The sequence below is a fragment of the Centroberyx affinis genome, unplaced genomic scaffold (genome assembly GCF_046629955.1).
Source record: "Centroberyx affinis isolate AG114_WGS23_722 - 3 ecotype Tasmania unplaced genomic scaffold, CSIRO-AGI_Caff_v1 ptg004228l_1, whole genome shotgun sequence".
NCBI lineage: Eukaryota > Metazoa > Chordata > Actinopteri > Beryciformes > Berycidae > Centroberyx > Centroberyx affinis.
This window is the reverse complement of record NW_027281970.1, coordinates 1-14,686: the sequence shown is the minus strand read 5'-3', so window position 1 is coordinate 14,686 and position 14,686 is coordinate 1. Positions and strand designations below refer to the sequence as shown.

General features: G+C 42.7%; 1 protein-coding gene across 1 annotated transcript in view; it reads right to left on the bottom strand.

Moving 5' to 3' along the window:
- Window positions 1-13,816, bottom strand: part of atrn (attractin) — a gene marked incomplete at its 5' end in the record, with an annotated part of 94,986 nt that extends 81,170 nt beyond the window's left edge. Inside the window, 6 exons of the mRNA XM_071543121.1 lie at window positions 3,065-3,219; window positions 5,295-5,478; window positions 6,201-6,450; window positions 9,071-9,161; window positions 10,114-10,282; window positions 13,591-13,816. Coding sequence (XP_071399222.1) covers window positions 3,065-3,219; window positions 5,295-5,478; window positions 6,201-6,450; window positions 9,071-9,161; window positions 10,114-10,282; window positions 13,591-13,816 — 1,075 coding nt within the window. The remainder of the gene's footprint in view (window positions 1-3,064; window positions 3,220-5,294; window positions 5,479-6,200; window positions 6,451-9,070; window positions 9,162-10,113; window positions 10,283-13,590) is intronic.
- Window positions 13,817-14,686: the final 870 nt, after the last annotated feature.

The window sequence follows — 14,686 nt, the reverse complement described above, 5'->3', positions numbered from 1 at the left end:
TGGGAAAATGTGGACAGGTGTGTGTGTGTGTGTTCATGTGGCACTGACACTGTCAACCTCACAGCAAGAAGGACTGCGGTTTGATTCCCGGTCCTTTCTGTGTGGAGTTTGCTTGTTCACCTGGGTTTCCTCTGGGTGCTCCGGTTTCCTCCCAAAATCCAAAGTAGGGACGGGACAATGTATTGAAATTCAATATATCGCAATAATCGCGAAAAAGTGGGCAGAAAAATGAATCGCGATATTAGCTCCATTTTACTCTGCTGTAGTAATCACAAATGAGACAACTTCGCAAGCTCTCATCCAAATTATATTATTTGCACTTTGTAATGACATTTTTAAATTGTTGTTTACATTCTAGCAAGACAACGCCATCACTAGAAAGATTTGTGGCTCAGAAATAAACACAATGTTGTACAGTCAGACAGGGTTCCCACACTCACTTGGACATCAAATTCAAGGACTTTTCAATGACTTTCCAGGTCTTGTTTGACTCAAAAATACTTTCAAAGCCATCCATTCATTTTCCAAAATGTTTGGGGTATCATTTTATTTTTCTCAAATCCACAAACTTGGATTTTCAAGGCCCGTGGGAGCCATGAGTGAATCCGAGGTTTGTTGTTGTCAAATGTTTTTTATTTTAGCATGTTGACATATATACACATACATGAGCACATATATCCATACAAATATACATGCAATTAGACCGGAATATGCTCTTTTTCGTTTTCTTTGAACAAATATATATAATACATATAACAAAACGCAATCCGAGGTTTGTTGTCATTGGACTTTTATTTATTACATCGTATCGTGGTTGTATTGATCGTAAACCCATATCACGTATCTAATTGTATCGTGAGATAAGCGTATCGTCCCATCCCTACTCCAAAGACATGAAAGTCAGCTGGATTGGCGACTAGGTGTGAATTAGAGTGTGAGTGCTTGTCTGTCTAGTTGTGCTAACCATCCGTTTCCCTGCCTTCCACTCACTGCATTCTGGGATAGGCTCAAGCTCCCCCGTGACCCTGACAAGGAATAAGCGGGTAAAGAAAATGAATAAATTAATATGGCAATCGAGTGCCCTAGATTTCCTAAATTAAACTCAGTACAGCATGTGACGGTGTGCATCATGAGTCAGCACAAAAGAAAACAAAAAAAAAAGGATTAGGCGTGTGAGCTTGAAAGTCAAAGATGTTGTAACACAAAACAGTGACTGCAGTACATCACCTTCATCCTGTACAATGCAGTGCAAGTCATCATGGTTTCCCAGAGGAGAGAATGACATCTGTGAGACTTGCACATTTGCAGGCAGACAGTGCCCTCTGGCGTCGGTGACCGGTAGTGCAGGTGGCGTGGCGTGGCGCACTGGCCCAGCAGAGTATATGGAGTGGGGATTTATTACCGTGCCATCTACCAATGTCAGGACAGCGGACAGCCCTTAAATCCTACGCTCTAATTGAGTTCAGCTTGTTAAGGAGGGGCAATTAGTCCTCGGAGCGCGGCCCATCTCGACTGTAATTACCAGACAATTACAGCGCCGCCGCTATGCCACTGTCCCCGCAGCTGTTCGGTGGTGGGGGGGGGGGGAACAGTCCGCTAGACTTTTCTGTCCAATTACAGAGTCAGACGGAGGACGGGGAGTGGCAGGGTGGGGACAGGGGTCACAGCTGGGGAAAAAACACTCATAAACTTTTTAATTCATGAAGTTCAACTCGAACGCAAACTCTCCAGGGAAAACATAAAAACAATTCATTTTGCGCGGTGGCCAATTTGAGGAGAGTTACTCTCATTACGCCACTCAATAGAGGGCATGCGGTATACTGAACGTATAAATGGGACACTATGCTAAGAATTAAATTAATGCGATACATCCACATGTGCTGCTGCAATCTATCATCTGCTCTTTTCAACACTAGTGCAGATGAGCCGTCAAATGAAAAAGGGACGTTTGGTTCCACCATGCAATTCTGAACAAAGCTAGTCGCACAGGGGGTTCTTGGCCCCCGGAGATTGTAATTTCGCTGCCTGTCAATCACCCCGTAATGACGCGGAAAAACAGGATGTCCTGGGGCCATTTCGCGGCCTGCAGGGAATACTCCATATCATCCAGACAGACTGAAGCCTCCCATTAATGAGGGGCTTATGACAGCACTGCGGAAGACGGCAGACTCAATTTTCAACAATGTTTGCAGGCAACAAGCCAAATGAGGATGCGAGTATGGATTCTGACAAAGCTGTTCCAACTTCTATTAGGACATATCAGAGAACTTTGATTGTTCTTTTGATTAGCAGTCAACATCAGTGTGCTGTAATTGAAAACAATCAACTTTCTGATTTTGATACTTAATTAAATAATTAAAGAGAGAAAACCCTGTTTTTATCCGGGGAAAGTTGGCTGAGCAGACATGCCATTTTTCAGCAACACCCTGCTTCTCATCAGTTCCACGCCTTCACATCCGGGAGTTGCCATGTCCAACTACTATCTTCTGCTGTTGGCCACTGACCAGCTGCACTGGAGATATTGGGGGTTAAATGTCTTGCTCAAGGGCTCGTCAATTATTGAAGGAGGGAAGAATGATACTCAATCACTTCCCTCGCCATTATTTTTTTCTGCTAGTCCTGGTCAAACAGACGGCTTTCTGGTCACAAGCTTGCTTCTCTAATGCTGTGCCTGATATCATGAAGGTAGAGTGCTGCTAGAGATAGAATACAGGTTGGAGAAATGACCTGGTCTCCCAGTAGCCACCAGTTTGAATCCCCAGACTGGCTAGTCTAAGCGGGGAAAGTGCTCCGATTAGTAAACTTCTTCCTCTCTACGGTTTACCACGCACGTACCTTTGAGCACGACACTTGACCCCCAATTGCTCCAGTGGAGCTGCTCAGTGGCCGGCGATAAAAGACTGTGGATGTACTGGGCAGCTCCCAGGTGTGAATGTGACTGACTGTATGAATGTAAAGCAGGAAAAAAAACATAAAATAAATCATGCATGCTCAGCAGAATCCTTCCCCGAGCGCGGCTGGAGGAGCCGACTGCAGGAGCTGCTGTGGTGCAGGCGGTACTGACCCAGGTCGTAGGCCATGAAGTCTGAGGAGAAGCACTTGGCCCCGTGGCTCATGGATGTGTCGTTGTGCGTGTTTCCTCCAAACACCAGCATCGTCCCGCTCACTATCGCCGCCGTGTGGAGGTACCGAAAGAAGCCGCTGTCCCTCAGAATGACCCTGGACAAACACACAGCGACGGTCCATAGATGTTAGAGTTATCGTTTCAGCCGAGAAATGTGGTTAGTCAAATATTTATTCCAACAGTTTTAAGACAGCACACACACACTTACTGGTGACCACTTATACAGTCATTTAATAATGCCGTTAATAAGCTATGATACACGTGTACATGATACTCTGCTGCACTTTGTACCTATTCATGCATCAACGTTGTACCTCTGACCACAGTAAATAATGGCCTCTTGGGTAATATTGCTGTAGCATAATATAGTATGCCAGTGTTAGTGTAGTACCGTATATTATATCATAGTATTGGTGTAGTATAGGATAGTGTTAGTAATGGAAAGGTGAGATGACAGCCAATGCATCAGTGTAAATGTAAATCATGTCACGTAATTTTCAAAAGGTGTCTGTGTTTCTTCAAAGTTGAGATTCTGTTAGTTCTCTTGATTTTATCTGTACGTATGCTCTCTGTTGCACTGTAAAGCACTTTGTGACAGATGTGTTTTGTTAAAAGCACTTCCTAAATAATTCTTACTTGAAAAGTCTCAGTAAGTGAACACAGTGGAAGTGGAGCTACAGGTGGATACACAGACTCACTCCAGTTTTCCCCTAATGTCAGTGGGTTAGCAGACCATGAGCGCTGAGCTTTGATAACAACGACCAACTGGACACCAATTTGAGCGCAGAACAGAAACAATGCTATAAAAAGATAATAGTTATGAAGATAAAACCAAACATGTCATATGTGGCTAATTGGGCAGTAAAAATTTTTATAATGTATTAGGGCTGGGCAATACATCGATAGGGCTGCAACTAACGATTATTTTCATTGTCGATTAATCTGTCAATTATTTTCTCGATTAATCGATTAGTTGTTTGGTCTATAAAATGGCGGAAAATGTGGATCAGTGTTTCCCAAAGCCCAAGATGACGTCCTCAAATGTCTTGTTTTGTCCACAACCCAAAGATATTCAGTTTACTGTCATAGAGGAGTAAAGAAACCAGAAAATATTCACATTTAAGAAGCTGGAATCAGAGAATTTTGACTTATTTTTCTTAAAAAATTACTCAAACCGATTAATAGATTATCAAAATATTTGGCGATTAATTTAATAGTTGACAACTAATCGATTAATCGATTAATCATTGCAGCTCTAGATATGAGACTAGATATTGTCTTAGATTTTGGATATCGTAATATCGTGATATGGCATAAGTGTCTTTTCCTGGTTTTAAAGGCTGCATTACAGTAAAGTGATGTAATTTTCTGAACTTACCAGACTGTTCTAGCTGTTCTATTATTTGCCTTTACCCACTTAGTCATTATATCCACATTACTGATGATTATTTATCAAAAATATCATTGTGTAAATATTTTGTGAAAGCACCAATAGTCATCCATACAATATTGTTGCAATATCGATATCGAGGTATTTGGTCAAAAATATTGTGATATTTGATTTTGTCCATATCGCCCAGCCCTATAATGTATGCTGATGGCTGCTTTGAGTGGCAAGACTCCAACACCTGACAGGTCTGAGCGTCATTCAGAAGTCTATTTTAAGTTACAACACATTTATCAAAGCTATATTTAACCCATTGATTAAGAAAGCAATGCATTCCTATTTAAAGCAAAGGCCTGGGGGAGTTGTTACATGGGAAGGAAGCTCTTCATGTATGTACATGGCTCTTCCCCTTTCAAATTGCAAAATTTTATGAAAACATACATTTCTTGACTATATCTAGACCACATGAAATGCACAGTCATGTTTGAATAAGTGTGTAAAACTTTTGTTGCTCAGATGCAGTGTTTTAGTGCAATTCCTAAACTTTGTACAGTGATGTATAATCATTGTTCCATTGCGCTGAAGTCAGTGTTTCCCTGTAGCATGTGTCAGTATGTTTTATTTCACTGTGTTGTTGATGTTTCTCTCCACCAAAGCCAGACAAAATCCTTTACATTTAATTTCACTTGATAAATCACATGATCCTGAAGGCTGAGAAGATATAAAAAACAAAACACAACAAAAACAAACAAAACAAACCACCAGCCAAAAACAGAAGCATACCATTTGCTCTTGTCCACGTCGAACTTGTACAGGTCTCCTGCCAGGCCGTACTTGTTGGCGCTGAAGGCCTTGTACCCTCCGTGGATGTAGATGGCTCTGGTGCGGGGGTCGAACACACTGCTGTGGCCGTAGCCGCCCTGGACCAGCGCACCGTCCGTAGACACGGCGCTCCATGTGTTCTTAGCTGGACAAAAGAGGGTCAGGTTAGCAACTTTGGCTGAGCGACAGGGAGTTGGCTTCAAGTTATCAAAATAATTGAACTACCAAGTAGAGACGGAAGAGGAACTACAGGTAAAGGAAGGTTTTTGGTGGAGGATCAGTGAGTTCACCCACCTTTGTATTTGTGACATAGGGTCTAGTCAGCTTTTTAAGCCGATATAAATCTTCATGTTGTAACCTCTTGGTATGCATTTCAAGTACGAAAGCGGCATCAGGCTGATATCAGTTTATATTGTGATTCTTCAGCTGACGGTGATCACCAAATTACTTTTTCATTTGCTCCTTTATCACTGATGTGAGCAAATGGGGATCAGGGTGGGAAATGAACTCTTGGCGGGTGAATTCATCCCCATTCCTCAGACAGATTGGCTTTTAGAATAGAACAAGCCCTCTAAATGATGTTTGGTTGCCTGCCAACGCGGCTGGTGGAGTACACACATTTACCAGCCAGGGCCAAAATACACCAGCATTATCTTGGTGGCTGGTGTTAATTTCCTATTTTTACAATTTAGGCATTTGGCACACACGCCTATCCAGAGCAATTTAGAAGGAGGGAACAGCTCGGGGTTGAGTGTCTTGCTCAAGGACACATCAACGGGACACATGGAGGTTGCGAGGATTGAACCTGTGACGTTTTGGGCACAGGTTTGGTCTCTCTGCTGCCTCCTGACATTACTGACAACTTACCGATGTTGTATTCCTGGACTTGGCTGATGTAACCGTAGAGAGGACAGTGTCCGAACAGAACCAGCATGATTGGACTGGCCCCGTCCTGGATGGGAGGCACGATGTGGGCCGAGTGTCCCACCACGGCGTACTGGTCTTTGGCCCGCGGGCTCAGCAGGACCCACGTCTGGTTCTGGATGTGGAAGACCCACAGCTGGCTGGACACGTTTCCCGTCGAGTCGATCTTCCCTCCATACATGTAGATCTTCCCCTGGAGCAAACCAGGAGACAATGGAGAAGAATTAGCTTATAAATATGCAGAGTTCCACTCCAAAAATGAAATATACACATCGTCTAGTGACACAAAATGAATTTTAGAGCATAAAAACCCCCAAAAAGTATTTGTTAAAGGCTAGAAGGAAACTTTAGTCTTCTACAATCTGGATCCTCTATTTTTTATTTTATTTATTTATTTTTTTCTCTATTTGTTGAATGTTTTTGATAACTTTTCTAAAATGTGATAAATGTTTTAGACACAAACTCAGACAAACATTGTAAACTATTCATATGAATCGACTAAATTAAATAATAATTTAGTTAGGATATGAATGTTACAGAGAACATATTGTATCACACACACATACTGTATATACAAGTGTGTATCCAAAAGATTTCCATTCTTCCCATGAAAGTGACTGGGTGACTCCTGGTGAAAGCTAAGATCCCTTATTGATTTTACCTGTTAAATCCACTTGAATAAGGAAAGGGAGGAGGCAGCTTAAAAAGGATTGTTTTAAGCCTTGAGACAACAGACATGGAGTGTCTGAACGGTGGTGCAACTCGGTATTAGGAAGGCGGCATAATGCTTGGTACAGTCTGTAACTCCTTATGCTTGATTTACCCTATGAGGATCACTAAAGATCAATCTAATCCATTCTAATGATGAACCTTTGTCAAAGAGTTGAGGGAAATTCATTGAACACATCAAAAACACTAGGGACTCTCCAAGTAAAACTGAAACCCTTGAGCGTCAATACCCTTCCTATTGTCCTTCAGTTTAGAATAATAATAATGTCTGCCTCCTCCAGACAAAGACTAGCAGACAGCGCTAAGTAAGTTTAACCTTATTCCCTAGACTTCACTCCCAGTCAAGTTTTCTACAGAGCAATACTCCTCCTGAAAGGCTGAAGACAGTCTGACAGGCAGACAGAATGGATTGCACAGCGTCTTTTGTTTGCCATTTTATTTTCAGGATTTCATGATAGACTTGAAAAAGGCATCCGCACACTCAAAATCTGTGCACACATCATTATTAATTGCACAGATTTTGAGTGTACGGATGCCTTTTTCAAGTCTATAATTCTCCAGCTCCAGCAACTCAACCAAGCCTTGTACCGGGTGGGTGAGCAATGTCTTTTCTTCAGTTTGACTTCACACGATTTCATGATTAAAAATAAAGAGGAGTCATCTTTATTCCATGTACTTGATGTTTGCAAGAAATGATGGATAATGTTATGTAAAGAAACTCCTTGGGATTGGCTTCTAGCAGTAGCTGTAGTTCAGTCAGTGCAAATGTGTTTTGGATTTTGTATATTTTAAGCAGATTTGGATGAAATAAGCACTGGAATATGGTAGCAATGTTCTCTTTGTTGTTTTCTTCAAGAGATAGTATATTCACCGGTCAAAAATAACTTTGTCTGGTTAAATTTGCAAGACTGTATTCTGATGACAGGTAACACATTTCTACTCCAAGGCCTTTGTCGTCTCGATGAAAGGTGTTGCTAAGAGATTAGAGGCGTTATCTGTATCCATGACAGTCATAGAAAACACTTAAAATTATCACATTACTTGTCAAGATGCTCACAGCTGACAAGCCTGTAACTACTGTAGCACCAAGCAGGTTTTCACTTGTTCCTTTTCAGGAGAGGGAGAGGTGTGCTGCGTATCATATTTTTCTCTTCATTCAGACGGTGGAAAAGGGAAACAGAGAAGTGGGAACACGGCAGAGAAGTTTCTAGTCAGATCCTAGTCAGCGTTTTATAAAGCAGAGTGGGCAGTCTTTTTCCCTTAGTATTACATGAGTGGGAAAGCTGACAGTGACACAGAGTAAGGGAGACCCAGAAGAGAAGGTTCTGGCTGTGAGACATCTGTCAATTATGTCTCTTATATCAACATTAATTTGATTTCAGTTCCACGCACCCACCCAGCCCACATCGGCTTACAAGACACATCTAGGTATCACAGTGCAATGTGTGCATTACAAACAAACTGCAAAACAAACTCAGGTCTCACTGAGCTCTCTCAAACCACACAGCAGACAGATCGTGTCTTCGTCTGGTGTACCGCTGAGTCTTCCTGCTCCTAATTTATTATTCCATCAGCAGCTCCGAACAGTCTTTTTGGTTGAGAAGAAACCGCTTCATTTAACACTGCAGCGTATCAAAAACCAGAGATTTATATAATAGTTCCAGGCAGCAACCAGATACTATCAAAAGCATAAATAAAAAGGACAGGGAGTATGCGATTTTTCTGCTTGTGTCACTATTTAATTTTCTTGTCATCTGTTGTTTTGCCTCATCCTCTTTTGATGTCAAGTCCATATTACGCTGTGGCTGAGTCGACAGAAAAACAGATTTGTAGTGTGATATATGAAGTGTACTGCAAATATGAGTGAAATGTATATATGTAGCATTATGTGTACAGTCTACTGTCTATTTTCCATCCTGCACTGACCCCCTGCACCATGTGTTACTATGCAAGTTGTCAATATCGCTCTGCATCAGTGCCACCCAGGCTTTGCATTTGAAGTGTCTCTGATTCTGAAAAGGCTTCCTTCACCTCACTGTCCTGGTACATATGCATTTGACTGTACTCCCCACCGCTCTCCGTACCTCATGCAGAGCCAGAGAGTGTCCGTATCGCGGCGTGACGGAGTTGACAGAAGGGTCGAGGGGCAGCCAGGTCTTCGCACTGAGGTTGAATCTACAGAGAGAGAGAGAGACAGGAGACAGGCATGGTGACAATGAGGAACAGCTTTTAGAAACACCTTGGGGGTGATTTTAGCTCACCTGCACATTGTGTATTTGTTTTCTCTCCTCTGTGTTTTATCATTCTATATGTCAAAGAAAATAAGCTGTAAACAGTACAGCCAGTAGCGCCTTGATATAAGACATTCTTACAACAAATGGTCCATCTGGTGAGCTCATTTATTCATTTTTAATTGAATTATGTTATATTATGTCCACATTATAAATATAACCACAGGGGTACGTGTTACTGTAGATAATGCCAGGGAGCCAACTGTTACCATCCCCTACTGGGACAAAGAAGCTAAACAGTGACATTCAGGAGGAGAATGATACGACTGTCCAATACTAACTACTACCTCAAGGTACCACACATAAGGGAAAGCTGTTTTTTGTGGGTGGAATATCCCTTTACTGATTTTTAGGCCTCACATATAGATTTTGAGTAATAAGACCAGGGCCTTGGCCAGACTAGAGCTCCATAAACACCAAACGATGGGCCGAGGGAGTAAGTGTTTTTTTTTCCTGGGTGGAGTTCAGGGTAAGTAGCACCAACTTATCCTCTAATTTTATGGTTTTAATTACATCCTGCACTGAGTGTCCAACAGAGAGCTGTCTTTACAGCGCTGGCTTCTTTTTCTTGTTGATTTCAACAGAAACAAAGGGCTGTTGCTTGTTCCCGACTGCACTGACAGACAAGCATTATTTTAGCGCTCGACACAACAGAGGCTGTTAAGTTAAAAATATTAAATGTTTTGCAAAAGAGACACTGCAGTTCAAAAACATGTTCTCAATAGTCGCATAGCAACAGCAAGACCTGCGTCTGGCAGCCCTTCTGGATAAAAGCTAAATGCCTAAAATGTAAGTGTAGGTCTGGGCAGGCACAGGCTCCGAGGGACTGTACTTACGCTTTGACCATGTGGTAATCAGAGGCATTGAAGACGTAGCCTCCGATGACCCACATGATGCCCTGGTCCACCACGGCCTTGTGGGACGCCCTGGCCAGCCCGACCTCGGTGTACTCCTCCCTGCCCCAGTAGGAGGAGTTGGCAGGAACCGAGACGGAGCAGTCCGGACCTGGGGAGGGAAGGAAACCAGAGCGTCAGTCCAACACAAGAGGCAGAGTGACGCAGGGAGCTCAGTTAAGATGATTTATTTGCACGTATAAAATTAGCTCAGCTCAAAAGAGACAAAATACAAACAAAATGAATCAACATAAAAGCAGAAACACGCTTTGCATCTGAAAAAGTTTCTCCGGTAAAAAGGGAGGATGAAATTTTCAAAGCCTCCATTAGTTTTCTTTTAAGTCCTGGAGCCAGGCAGAGTGAACAAAAGATTGGGGCCACCTGTTCTTTCCATAAATTGACTGACTAGGTGAAAACCATGATCCATTATTGATTTCCCTTATTAAATCCCCTTGAATTATGAAGAGGAAATGTAGATGAAGGGGCAGAGAGGTTAAACAAGCATTTTTAAGCCTTGAGATAACTGAGGCATTGATTGGGCAAAGCAGCAGCAACTAAGATTAGAAAAGTGTCCCAACAGTTTTGTACACTAAACGCAAGCTGCATAGTAATGTTGCATAAAAACTGACTACTTGCTGAAGCATTATTTGATATGTGGCAAAATTGAACTTTACAGAACTTTCTATTGGGAAACAATGACAACTATTGAGGCCTTGGACATTTGTGTGGAATAATTTTCAAGATAGATGGCTCTGGCCAGTGCTATGTCTGTCCCCGGTTCTGGACAAAAACAATAACACCAGCACAAACCGGAATCTTTCCTGAATGAAGGGAAAGGATTCTGGGAAGTCTTTTGGATGGCCAACAACTGTGAGTCAGAAATAGAGAGGGTGTCTTTGTTCTGACTGGCGCATTGATGTCTTTTGAATCAAGCAGTTGGGGGCCAGTTTGCTAATCTTGTTCATCTGTGTCCCTCCCACCTGATGAAAGACATGTTTGGATTAAAATATTAACCAACCAATTAGCTGTATCGCTCCATCTTCCAGCAGAATATGATAAGTCAAAACGGCACAGGATGTTATTCACTGGGAGAGGTCCTCAATGGTCATTATAACACAATGCAGAAGTGGTCATGTGACAGGAAAGGAAGTGATGTGACTCACTGTGCCAATCAAGGTCACTTTACTCATTCTCGGGTGGTTTTGTTCCGCGGCTGAAAACTCCCATCGACCCATTGACATTCCACAATCTGACTCCGCAATCGCTAAACAAACAAAATCACCTTTGCACCTTGGTGGCATTTCCGTAAAGAAAACAAACGCCGCCTTGGCCTCCTTTAAAGATGTAATTTGTTGAGGGCCATGCATCTGTGAAAGGGAGATTAAATGCAAGGCCAGCTTCACTAACCGAGCATCCGTCTCTGCTTTTGCACTGGCTGGCGTAGAGAATGAGTTCATTTGGAGGCTGACAGCATGGGGTACACTAAATGTGCTATTCCTCGGCTAAAACACCGTGACAGGGTAATAAAGGCTACGATAACGCCAGTCCGTTTCTCAGCTCCCTCAGCCTTGGTAATTAGATCATGAGCACACTGAGCTGCGGATATAACTGCAGTTAAATTAAGCCATTGTCTCAACTTGTGTAAAGCGGCACCGTGGAGCCGTTTAAGAACTAACAGAGCAGCTAGAGCGCCCAGATGGTCTGATTCGAAAAAAGTATGCGTGTCAGGTCATTAACAAATAGGAACGCTCGATATTAATGACCCAATCGGCAGTGATGGGGAAGCTGATCCTGCAGAACCTGGTTTGCTGGAGGCATCTTGGCAATACGACTATCTTAGTCCATTGGATTACAGTCGAACAAAGATGGATCTTGGGGGGGGGCAGTGGAAGCCTAAACGGTACAGATGATGGCTTGTAATTGAAAGGTCACCAGTTCGAATCCCCGGACCACCTGGGAAAATCTGGATGGATCAAGTGAATGAGTAACAGAGTCTCCACTTAACCCTCAACTGCTCCAGTGGAGCTGCTCAGTGGCCAGTTGTGCTGGATATTTATTAGATATGTTCTTCCTTTATCCCTGGATAAGTTTAAAAAAAAAAAAAAATAGTTTGAATGGATTGATGCTAGTGCTAGTGTTGGACACTGGGATCAAAATAAGGCTATATAACATATCAGTATTGGAAAATTTCCCTAAATCTAAAACCCTAAACATCTCAGAAATCAAAGCAGTGTTGAAATGACTTTCTGCCGTTTTAATCCATAAGGGATGTTAGATGAATATGGTGCAGATAAAATGTATTTATAGCTCAATAATTTTTGTCTAGTGACGTCAAGCTAATGGCCCAAGTAAAAGTAATGGATCAGATCGCTACTTTACGAGTAAGTGCTTAAAGTTTCGTACCTCAAATCGGTGTCGGCAGGTTTTCCTAATGTTTTGTACACTCGGTGTTTAGTGAATGTTGGGGTTGGGTCATCAGGCAGCTAGTGGCCAGGGGTGAGGTTACATCAGCCAAGTCAAAGTATCTCATCACCCTCATTAAAACCTAAACACAGTTGTCTTTGCTTCATAAATATATTTTTATTTTATATTTTCATATAGTCATATGAAGCAATGAAATTAACACCCGCCACGTGCCAAATGCTGGTCAAATTAGTCTTAGGCGTGTACCACACTGGCGAGTCACTTTTTGAGTTGATTTAACTACCTTGGTTAGACACAAGTCTTTGGTTTTTGCCTGTTCTCAAACTCTCCCTGCTGGCCATCACACACTCTCTCTGACTGTGAGCGAATCAAATCAAAGCAAAACAATCTCTGTATCAAACAGGCTCCTGATTGGCTGCCTGTCACGCTGCTCTACACAAAGCGGTAGCGTCTAAACTTTGTTTTTTTCCACTGCCTGGATGGTTAACTAGCCTTAATTACAGTTTATATTATACTTTGTTGAAACTTAATGTTATTCCCATGCAGCAAGTCACTTCATGATGAATTACCTACTTGGCCCAATGTAAAGAGAATTAACAAGTTTGAAATTAAAACTCAAAATCTGCTGTTGTCTCTTTAGTGAATGTTTCACAAAGTACCCGCTTGCATACACAAAATAGCACTGAAAATGGGTAGGGTGGCATATTTCCTTGAAAAACGTGTATTAATTATTTTGGCTGGTGAAAAATATTCTTGGCAGTTAAATTTATGGTTTATCAGTCGTTGGCAGGACAGCCAAAAAGTGAATTTCGGACAGTGCGTGCAAGCATACCACATTCCTCATTAAAGTGCTTATTTCAGTCAGTGAGAAGGTTTGGCACGTGTGGGTCTGCTGAGGCCAACCCGACAACACTGTGGTTGTTCAGAGAAGCACAGGATGCGAGACAATTAGGTCGCACCACTGGCAGCGGTAGCAAAGCCGCAGTGCCAACCAACCTTGCCACCCAGTCTTGCAGATACAGGTCTTGGTGTTGGCCTGGCAGCGGCCTCGGTCTGGATAGCTACAGTTGGCCAGGCAGTAGGGAATATCGCAGGCTTCCCCCTTCCAGTTGGCTTCACACTCGCAGTACACAGAACCTGTGGAGTTCCCCACGCGACACTCCCCCCGACCCGAACAGTCGTTGGGACACGTGTTCACCCTGGGAGTGAGAGTGAGAGTGAGAGAGAGAGAGAGAGAGAGAGAGAGAGAGAGAGAGAGGAGAGAGAGAGAGAGAGAGAGAGAGAGAGAGAGAGAGAGAGAGAGAGAGAGAGAGAGAGAGAGAGAGAGAGAGAGAGAGAGAGAGAGAGAGAGAGAGAGAGAGAGAGAAATGAGGATTCAAATTCTGCCTGAAAATACACTCTGTGAACAAAACATCGGGAACACCTTCCTCAGATTGGGTTACACCCTCTTTGTGCAAGTCATGCCTCAGTTGTCTCAAGGCTTAAAGCTACAAAATGCAACTTTTCCCCTTGAGACAGCAAAAAGTGTATTGTTAGTCCCGGCTCCCTCCCCCTCGGTTGGTCAAGCGCCCGCCCAGACACTTGTCACTCATTTTAATGAGCCGTCTATTGTGAAATGACATCTAGCCTGAGGCTGAGGTAACCGACATCCACAAAGCCTCCACAGGCTCTGAAGAACACAGCCAATCTGCAATATAAAAAAAGACAGCAATGCCTATTCTCACCATGTTTTTGAACGGGTTTTGTCTACTGCACAGTTAGCTTTGCTGTTCTTTCATTTCCTACTGTTTTTCACCATTGTTGCTGTTGCCATGACTTCCCTGTGCCTGATAGCCACAACTCTGCTCAGTGCTGGCCGGGCCAGACGACACACGCCCACAGCAAACGGTATATGAGCCAAAATGTTCCCAAAATCATGGAAAACCAATGTCAGGCAAATGAGGGGATTTATACAGTATGTACACATAAGGTCACAAATAGTCACAGACTGACAATTTATTGTTATTTTAATGAGGAAAAAGTTGCACATTGTAGCTTTAATTGTTTTGTTTTAACCTGTCCCCCTCATCTATATCATGACATCAAAAGGGAA